Below are 10,514 nucleotides of genomic sequence, written 5' to 3' on the forward strand. Positions count from 1 at the left end.
TATTAATTTAGTTACGATGTTTCGTTAAAGAAATCTTCTCGGCGAACCTCCTAAATTCTCTTGAAAATATGTTGCTCATACATTTATTGTTTTCTCACTAAGATTATTTCAAAATTCTATTGTACAAGCTATTCAGAAATTGAAAAAAAAATGGAAAATAAATAAAAAGGATGAACACGAACGGTGAAGTGGTCACCATTTTCATTGGTCAAGCTGGAACTCAAGTGGCAAGTGCTTGTTGGGAATTATTCTGCCTTGAACATGGTCTGAGACCTGATGGTTTTCTTCAACGGGGATACAGTCCTATCGACGAATGTTATCATACGTTCTTTGGACCCACCCAGGTGAGATATCACTAGATGTAAGAATACATATAATATTAATATATATGTAATATTAACTGGTATGATCCTTTAGACAGGAAAATATTCGCCTCGTACTGTGATAGTGGATTTAGAACCAAGTGTGGTGGACGAGATCAGAATAGGTGTTTACAGAAATCTTTTTGATCCTTCATCATTAATAACTGGGAAGGAAGATGCAGCGAATAATTTTGCAAGAGGATATTATTCGATCGGCAGAGAGATAATCGATCTTGTTCTAGATCGTATTCAATCCACCTGCGAAGCTTGTACTCGATTAACCGGATTCATTGTTTTCAGGTAGAATCTAAATTTAACTTACTATGTATAAATATTCCTATTTAATTTCGAGCATTAACAATATTAAAGACGAATAGTGAGAAACGTATCTTATTTATTTTGTAGATCCTTTGGTGGTGGGACTGGTAGCGGGTTAACTACTTTATTGCTAGAATATCTCAACAGAGATTATAGTAAAAAATTAAAATTAGATTTCGCCGTTTATCCAGCACCAAACATATCCACGGCAATCGTCGAATCTTATAATTCCATATTGACAACTCATGGGACTTTAGATCATGAGGATTGTTGTTTCATCGTAGATAATGAAGCTTTATACGATATTTGTGCGAGGTTTTAATTTCTTTCATTCATTACTTTATACCTTCTTGTATTCATGAAATATCTTTTACTTACATCTTTTCATTTATATGCGTAGGAATTTGAATGTGAAGAATCCAACTTATACGAATCTCAATCGATTGCAAGCTCAAATAGTATCGAGCGTAACAGCGTCAATGAGATTCGAAGGATCTGTTAACGTTAGCTTAGAGGAGTTGCAGACGAATTTAGTACCCTTTCCAAGAATTCACTTTCCTTTGGTAACTTACGCTCCTATAACGACACCTGAAAGAGCAATTAATACATTGATGTCCGTTAAACGAATTACATACGATTGTTTCGAGCCTGCCAATCAAGTAAAAATATAGCAAGATTAAAGTAGGACGAGAAAATATACAAATGATATAACTTTCTCTTTTGACATATCGCTTTTTAGATGGTCAAATGCGATCCTCGTACGGGTGCTTACATAAGTTGCTGTTTGCTTTACCGCGGCGACGTAAGCCCAAGTGATGTTAATAAGACCATTGCTAGTTTAAAGGGTAAAAGGTTCATACAATTTGTTAGTTGGAACCCAACAGGATTTAAGGTAAAATTAAGGATCATTTTTGTTCGTATTATATTACCATAGAATTTCAACTAATTGTTTTTATTATTTTAGGTAGGAATCAATTATCAACCGTCCACGACGGTTCCTGGCGGTGATTTAGCCTATTCCGAAAGAACTGTAGCAATGTTATGTAATAACACTGCAATCCGACACGCTTGGACGAAAATTGGACGGAAATTTGACTTGATGTATCGGAAAAGAGCTTTTGTCCATCACTACGTTGGTGAAGGTATGGAAGAAAAAGTCTTTCAAGACGCTATAGATGATACTGCTGCGCTTATCGAGGACTACAAAGAAGTCGAGTCATAATAGCTCATAATAGCTCATAATTAATGAATAAATAGCTAAAATATATTCAATTTTCATCCAGTTGAATAATTTATTTGTGCGAATATTTTCAAGTACAAACTTGCGTCCTTATTTCACATTCTTCTGATCTCGCTTGTACCTGCATATATTTTTAACTCTTTCTTCACAAAAGCTAATAAAAAATTATGTAATTGTTAAATAATAAGCTATTTAAATTATACCAGTACTTATCAGTTATTAAATAATAAATTTATTAATTTTCTAGACATAAATTGTAAACTTGTTGATGCTCGACATATTTTATAGACTCTTAGGAATAATATAAGTTCATAAAAGTTAATAAAAACTATCTAGTTGTTAAAAAATAAAATAATTACAATTATCAATTTTAAATATTGCCGCGGAATAAACAACCAATGGGGCTCTGGCGGAGATGACGTCCACACACATAGATTTAAAATTCACAAACTTATTTCCGCTTGTCAATTTTAAAATGACAACAAATCAATATTATAGGTTATACGCAGTGCAATAATTAAATATATAATATTTGTAATTATTTGTAACGCGTATCACTTTTTCTTTTATAATAATAGTCAATTGAAAATCAAAGTAGTAAAAGTGGTTAGCTTGCTGTGTTTCTGTTACATCTTTTTAAATGTTATTATCTTCAAAATGACAGCTACTAATGTAACACGGATATGTCTGCTGCGAATCCTACAGAATATGATTCGCATGATTTACAATTTTACAAATCATATCCTATTGGAAATTTTCATCTAAGCAAAATAAAATTGATATGTTTACAACGAATAGACGTTTTACTGCTTGTGGAGAAGATATATATGAAAATTGGATCTGGAAGGACAGCTCGTCAATGTAAAAAAGTGTTATTAAGTGAATTGGATAGAAACAATTATGATTCATTTTTCAATATTATAAATGGTCCTAGCAAATTGACAATACAGGAAAAAATAACATCTTTAAGAATACTTGATAATGTTTCTCATTTTATTTTAAAAACACTTTGTCCTCCACAGCATAAAAAATGGCTTATTATTCAGGAACTAAAACTTTTTCTTTGGAAATCGTCGACTTTTTCTGTCGAAGAGATAAAAGAATTTTGTATCATTAACAATATCCAAATTAATGGTATTTCTGAAGAAGAGAAAAACGATTTAGAAGAATTTATTAAAGTGAGTAATTTAAATAAAAGTATGGAATTTTACAAAGTACCATTTCAAGAAGTTTTAGATTTAGTTGCACAGCGCAGAGTTTTTCTTAGAAGTGGTATTGCTTTTGTACCTGAAAAAGAATTAGCCGGATTATGTTTTTGTTATTTTAAAGAAAATTTATTAGCTGGGTACAACCCCATAATTTTAAATGCAGAAGATGCAGAAATTGCAAGAAATGTAAAAGATGCAAACATTGCACTCATAGATTTACAATTAAAAGAAATCTTTGATACCATCAATAATTATCTTATTATGAAAAGGAAATATGCAATACAAGTTTACAATGGTCCATCTGTAAATGAATTGGACTCTTTGTTATCATCGGCTTATCCACTTTGTATGAGATGGATTCATGAAAATTTAAGAAAAGATCATCATCTTGAGCATGGAGCACGTTTACAGTATATTTTATTTTTAAGAAGTATTGGAGTTTCTCTTCGAGAGGCTATGCGTTTATGGAAAGAAGAATTTACTAAAATAATGAGTATAAAAAGGTTTGAAAAAGATCATGCGTATCGATTAAAATTTTTATATGGCGAAAATAAAGCACACAAAAATTACAAGTGTCATTCATGTGAGAAAATTATGAATGTAGAATTAAAACCAACAGAACGTTATGGTTGTCCATTCAAGACTTTAACAAATGTGGCACTTAGAGAAAAATTGATCGAGTATAAGTTTGAGTTTCCGGATATTGAAAATATTATAATTTTATCATCGTCGCAAAATTATCAAAGAGCATGTATGAAATATTGCGAAGCCACAAGTAATCATCTTAAAGATAAATCATTTTGTTCTCCTGCAGAATATTTTCGCTATGCTTATAATAAAAATAACAATAGTGATGATTTATTTTAATTATGATTCATTTAATATAGTAAAAAGTTTATGAAAATATTCTGTATAGTGAAAGAGAAATCAACATTTAAAAAACAATCATCTAGTTTTCAGTGGTAATTAATTTATTTGGAAGTCTGATGGTAACTTACCAACTGTTAATGATTTGATGATATCTTACAATAACTACTTACATCAAATATCGTATTGTTTTACCGATAGTCTTTACTTATTATCCTGTACTTTCATTGGATATTACTTGCGTCATTTCCAACCAATGAGCGAATTAGGTGATGACGATGAGTACTTTTTTCGTATTACCTCTTCTATCATCATGCTTTCCGTTTACATTTCTTTCATTTTTACGTCACGAGAAACAATCTTGACCCTTAACAAATGAATGCCGCCATACTTGTGACATATTAAATATTCTAAAATAATGAAATGCTGCCATTCAGGCATGTTATTTTGAAATGATATGATATTTTAGGAAATGCACTGTAAATTCTGCCTTAATTATTATGTTACAATAAGAGGCAATCGGCAATTGTTTTTGGATGCATTATTATATAGATTTTTTAACTAGACACGTAATTATTGAGATAATTGTACTAAAGAAAACCTTATATCCACATAAGGGACTGTTAAAAGAAGTTTCATTATTATTATTAACTGGCATTAGGAATTTGAAAGTTCATTGCCGCAAATACCAAATCCCGCCATTGTTCCCGTCCCTAAAGAAGTTCCATACTAAAGAAAAATATAAGTAATTTTGTATAAATTGTCCATACAAAAATTAATTTATAAATGTATAAAAATCTATATATTACATACATATATTTATTTGTTTATTTCAAATCTGTTCATACTGTTATACTACCTATTAGTACTGAAAATTATGCACTTTTTCTCGTTTTCCAAATAAAACACTAAATATCTTTAAAAATTTGCTCATTCGTTAAGGGTCAACCATAGAAATATCTGGATTACTATTAAAGATTAGAAAAAACGTTAAAACTTCGAATCGAGGATGGCGTTTAAGTGTCATTCATAGTTTTTATAAATATAGTGAATATATTAATGGGAACATTCATTAATATGTTTCCGAGTCATTAGATAATTTTTTAATAACTTTTATAGTCTTTTATTAGTCTTATATATTATACATATATGTTAAATTTTTTTAATTTACTATTTATAGTTAAATAAATTTTACTTTACTTCATTTACATATAGATCAAATACGCTAATGAGAATATTTAAAAAAAGAATAAATAATTATTTATTAGTAATATTTAATATATAAACATGATATGACATCGTTTTAAAGATCAGAATGAATTTGTTACATTACTGAGTAAATAAGATATTTCTCTCTGGACTTTGAATTATAGATATATATAATAAAAACTTTCCTTTTCTATTTTCAATTATAAAATCATGCAAGGAATCAAGAATATTATATTAAAGAAAATTGTTTTTGAAACAACGAAATAGTTAAACAAAACACAATTTGTCAAGTGTATATTATTTAATGTTTTTTAAAGTTGAATAATGTTATCTAATAATAATGTAATTTTAAATATATATTGTTTGATTTTATATTAATTTGAATATTTTTCAAAACTCTCACAATTATGTAATTACCAGTATATAGATTTATTGTAAATAAATATTATTCAAAAAATTCGCGATGTTTACATTTAATCAGATGTAAGTGAAACAACAAATGAATACTTTGGTTTATTTATTTTTGTTTTAGATACATTTTAAAGAACACTGTATATAGTATTTTATTATTGCATAACTATTACGAACGAACACTATAAATTATTTTTATTCGTTCTTTCTCAACACGCGAACCTATAATATAATAAGAATATAATAAGAATATCATAAAGAAACATTTAAAGTTGTTAAAAAAAATAGAAAAATTATTAATAAATAAAGTAACTGTTCATTTAGACGCAATACTTGTAGTTACGTATGATAAGAAAGACTATTAAAGTTTATAAAATTGACGTTGAACGCGTACGACGGATTAAAATGGTTTAAAAATACATCTTCTTAGTATCTTATCTCGTATCATGTCTTAAAAATATGATATGCTCGTGAAAATGATAAAGGAAGAAAAAAAGAAAAGAAAAAAAAGATGACAAAGCCGAATGGAAAGAGAATAAAGTACTTAGCGATAAAAGAGAAGCGTGCACTTAAAAAGATAAGAAAACGAGTTGTTACCGCTCTAGACTCATTGGCACCGGTACCTAATCTTTTCCTTCTTTTCTTTTTTTTTTTTTTAAATCAATTAGATATCACCTATTACCATGAGGTAATAACGATTGTTGAACATTGTTCTTCTTGAATTAGATGATTTCAACGCGTATCCATTTATATATATATATATATATATATATAATATAAAATAAAATAATATAATATAATATAATAGAATATAATATAATAATTACTATATAATAATATAATAATATATATACAAAAAAATATTAAAATATATATATAAAATAAATAAATAAATATATGTTATATATATATATATATATATATATATATATATATATATATATATATATATATATATTATAAATAATAAAATAATATATAATAAAATGTATAAAATTAAATATATATATAAATTATATATATATAAAATAATATACATTTTATTTTATTATATATTATTTTACATATATATGTATATAAATAAATGCGTAATAAAAAAAGAGAAAAATATTTAAAAGAAAAAGGAAACATTGAAAAAAATGACTCGACGATTATTCATGTTATCGAACGAAATACAGTACTAACAACTGTCGCTTTGTTTATCGATATAATTCGCGAATTCGTACTGTAGTTTTATCCGGAAATAAATTTAAGAACAAGCTATTGGTTTAAATATGTAATAAATAATTTAATTGAATCACGACCTGAATGAACTTAGTTCAATCATTATAAATTTTCCATTGACTCATCTTGATCGAAATTTTTGCAAGCGTTACTACTACTACTATTACTACTACTACTACTACTACTACTACTACTACTACTACTACTACTACTACTATCATCGTAGATGAAGGAAATGTCTTTTAATCGATGAACGGAAAATTATTGTTTTACAAATATAAAAAATGAAAATCAAATGCGATATACTTACTCGGGTCGTTTCATTTGTCGAAAGAAAGGAAATTTTGCTAGATGACTTTCGTTCATTCGAAAGAGAGAGAGAGAGAGAGAGAGAGAGAGAGAGAGAGAGAGAGAGAGAGAAAGATTAAGATAAATAAATATACAAAAAGAAAAAGAAAATGTAATAACGTCTTTATCCCAGAACCAATCGGTGAGAGATTTTCCGAGTACTCGGAAAGAATTGTACCCCGTGAATGACGCCTAGCATTCTTATCTCGATGACGCGTGACACTCCATTTATCCTATAAATTATCCGGGAGTGAGCGTACTTTCATCACAGTCGTCTATCATACTTCAAAGTAACCACGAATGAAGTAGAGGAAAGGAAACTAAACATCGAAGCCTTACTTTGGCATTTCGAAAGATATTCTATTATAACTGGAAAGACAGTTATATTTCTACAATCTAGTCATTCAAATCAGTATAAGCCCAGATAATAACAAAGGTAAGTTTTTCTTTTTCTTTTTTCCCTTATATATTTGATCGTTTTTGAAATAAATATTAATTAGAATAGGTTTTGTCAATGATCAATTAGAAATATTTATTTATATGTCAATTTGCTTCGAAAATATTCACGTATGATTTTATTCTTATATTTCAAAGTTAAAAAATGAGAAAATTACTTTCCACTGTTCCACAAATTTTGTTCTATTATTATTTTATAATTGTAGGAATAGGAAAAAAAGTAACGTTAATTTTTATTTTTGACAGATGCTGATTGGCGGTGCAGTTAGTTACGTTGCTGGAAAGCAGGCGGTCCGTACGGTTTATTGGCGAACCGCAAACAACGGTCGTCTATTAAAAACTGCCAAAACTTGCATGTTTCAAGGACCACCTAAACCAGCACCATCTTCGACTTCTGCGACAATCCCTGACCGTTCTCGTATGGATCTGATTCCGCGAGTTATTTTCAACTCGCAAAACTAAACTCTAAATCGAACGAGCTATATGCAACTTGTACATAATGTCTTCACACACACATATATATATTTAACTTAATTTAATCCAAACAATATTGTACAATATTTAATGAATTCAATGAAATGATAGCATGACAATCGAATAAATAAATTATTATTATTATTTATTTTATTTAAACATTCGCATATTTGTCTTCATTTACCCACACTACGATATTTGATTAATTTTTTTCTTGAAAATATGAAAAAAATGAAGAAATGTTTTTATAAAAGACTCCGAAGTGTCGACAAAATTAGGCTCTTGAAACTTGCTCTCCTTTCTTTCGTGTCACCGGTGAGACTTTGAGTCGTCATCGACGTCATACGTCATATACACGTCATCCATGCATTAGACTACGTCGTACATGCGTCTTTCATGTGTCTTTCATGCGTCTTTCATGCTTCGTCCATCCATTGTTCATGCATCGTTCATGCGATAATCAACACAGCTTCCATAATAGTACCCTTATACTTAAATACAATTTGTTGTCAACAATCTTCCGATTTCACCTATCTTATCGAAGATTAATTAACAATATGTTTTAATCTATCGATATATTCGTTTCACGTTTATTCTTCTTCAAAACGATTATTATTTTCTTTCTAAAAAGATAATCTACGTCGAATATAAATTTGTTCACATTGGTAAATAATAGAGAAATTAATAAGATTGGATATTTGAAGATTCGAACGTTAATCAATCTCACGAAAGAATATTTAATTATCTATAATAGAACGTATCATTTGAAAATTGGATATTATGTAATGGATTATGGGAAATCCTACTTAAATATAAATTAATCATTAAATAAATATCGATATTAAAATTTCGACTATCAAGTTGATTAGTTTGAACAAAAATAGACATGACATGTATGAGATTTATCGTAACGATTCATTTGAAGATAGATGATCGTGAGGTGTGATCGGTTAATTGTATCAATCGAATCGTTTTATCAACGATGATTAGAAGAAAAAGATTAGACATTAGATAGATGCATCTTTTTAGATTTCATGGGTTTTCCGGGCACGTGCCATTCACGTACAACTTTTCAGTCCTGACGTATCATCGATTCTTCTCTCTGTCTCTCTCTGTCTGTCTGTCTGTCTGTCTCTCTCTCTCTCTTTCTCTCATTTTGCTCGTTTTTAATCGAAGCGAAGGGCTCACGGCTCGATTCCTTCCTTCGTAAATTCGAATTATTCCAGTGAACCTTCAACGAATGTCAGCTGAAAAGGTGGTCCGAAAAAAAGAGAATGAAATTATTGAAAAAAAAAAAAATAAAAACCATTTTACGAAATATCAATTATGTAATAAGAATACCCTCATTTTGGGATGCTAATTCTATTTAAAGTAGTTTATCCTTTTTCATTACTAAACAGCGATCTATGCACGACAGATCATCCACGGAAAAGTCTCATTGTTAGTAAGAACAATTGACTCATTTAGGGGTTGTGTCACGTTAAAGATTGTACCTTGATCGTATGTACGTACATGCGTATGAAAACAAATTGATTTTCAAAGTCTACAAATATTATTCATTTTCAAAATAAATAAATTTATTAACACGAGTCTTGCAATAGTAATTTGAATACCATTTATGAATGCTTCATCATGTTTCCTCTTTTTCTTTGAAAAAAAGATAAATAATTCTGATTCATACTATTTGTTGTTCATCGTAGAAATAATAGTAGATAAAATGGTTCGTTGATATTGAAGTTTGATTTTGTTTGTTCTTCCATATTAATTTTTCTTTTTTTTTTTCATTTTTTTTTGGAGTATTTACGTTGTAATTGTAACGAATGGAAAAACGAATACGATGATAACAATTATAACATTCCTAATTCAATACGTATGTACTTACGTACTTATGATTATCGACGAAAGCGGATAAAGAAAAATATAAAGTCGAATTATGTCATCAATGAGAAAGGAGGTCAGAGACGTTCACGCGTCCGCGCGTTGCAACTAACAATATGACGTTTTTCCACTTTGCGAGTTTACTTTCCGCGCATGTCACCCCTTATTAAGAGGCTATCGCGAATACAATTTTGACCCCAAATTGATAACAAATCGATTACATTTAAATGTATTCGATGTTTAATAATCAAATCGATTGTATTTGTAGTTACATGTACATACGAGTTTATACGTTAAATGCGCATCATTAGGAGTTTTGTCGCAAAAAACAAAAAAAAAACAACAAAAAAACAAAAAAAAAACAAAAAGAAAAAAAGAAAAAGAAAACAACAGTAAATACGATCAACGTCAATTATGATATATTATTTCGTCATTGCTCGTCAAAGATCAATTATACGAACGTAACTTTTTCCCAAACTTAAGGTTGAAATTTATGTAATATCAATGATTTTACGTTTT

General features: G+C 28.8%; 2 protein-coding genes and 1 long non-coding RNA gene across 3 annotated transcripts; 2 read left to right on the forward strand and 1 right to left on the reverse strand.

Annotated features, from left to right (window-relative positions):
• The first annotated feature begins 141 nt into the window (after positions 1–141).
• On the forward strand, positions 142–2,632 carry LOC107067787 (tubulin alpha chain-like). Its single transcript, XM_015323605.2, has 6 exons — positions 142–344; positions 418–662; positions 768–995; positions 1,081–1,339; positions 1,420–1,572; positions 1,645–2,632. Exons 1-6 carry the CDS (start codon positions 171–173, stop codon positions 1,900–1,902), a joined length of 1,317 nt encoding a protein of 438 aa, XP_015179091.1. The 5' UTR covers positions 142–170; the 3' UTR covers positions 1,903–2,632.
• On the forward strand, positions 2,604–5,405 carry LOC107067786 (DNA primase large subunit). The gene has a single exon (XM_015323604.2). The coding sequence runs from the start codon at positions 2,604–2,606 to the stop codon at positions 3,993–3,995; it is 1,392 nt and encodes a 463-aa protein (XP_015179090.1). The 3' UTR covers positions 3,996–5,405.
• Positions 5,406–8,009: 2,604 nt separating this feature from the next.
• On the reverse strand, positions 8,010–9,993 carry LOC149032738 (uncharacterized). Its single transcript, XR_016176465.1, has 2 exons — positions 9,731–9,993; positions 8,010–9,660 (listed from the first exon to the last, which is right to left on the reverse strand). It is a non-coding gene; the product is annotated as an uncharacterized LOC149032738 (long non-coding RNA).
• Between the last annotated feature and the right edge of the window lie 521 nt (positions 9,994–10,514).

Source organism: Polistes dominula, unplaced genomic scaffold (assembly GCF_049000335.1).
Source record: "Polistes dominula isolate Pdom_NZ unplaced genomic scaffold, Pdom_raw_medaka contig_73, whole genome shotgun sequence".
Lineage (NCBI taxonomy): Eukaryota > Metazoa > Arthropoda > Insecta > Hymenoptera > Vespidae > Polistes > Polistes dominula.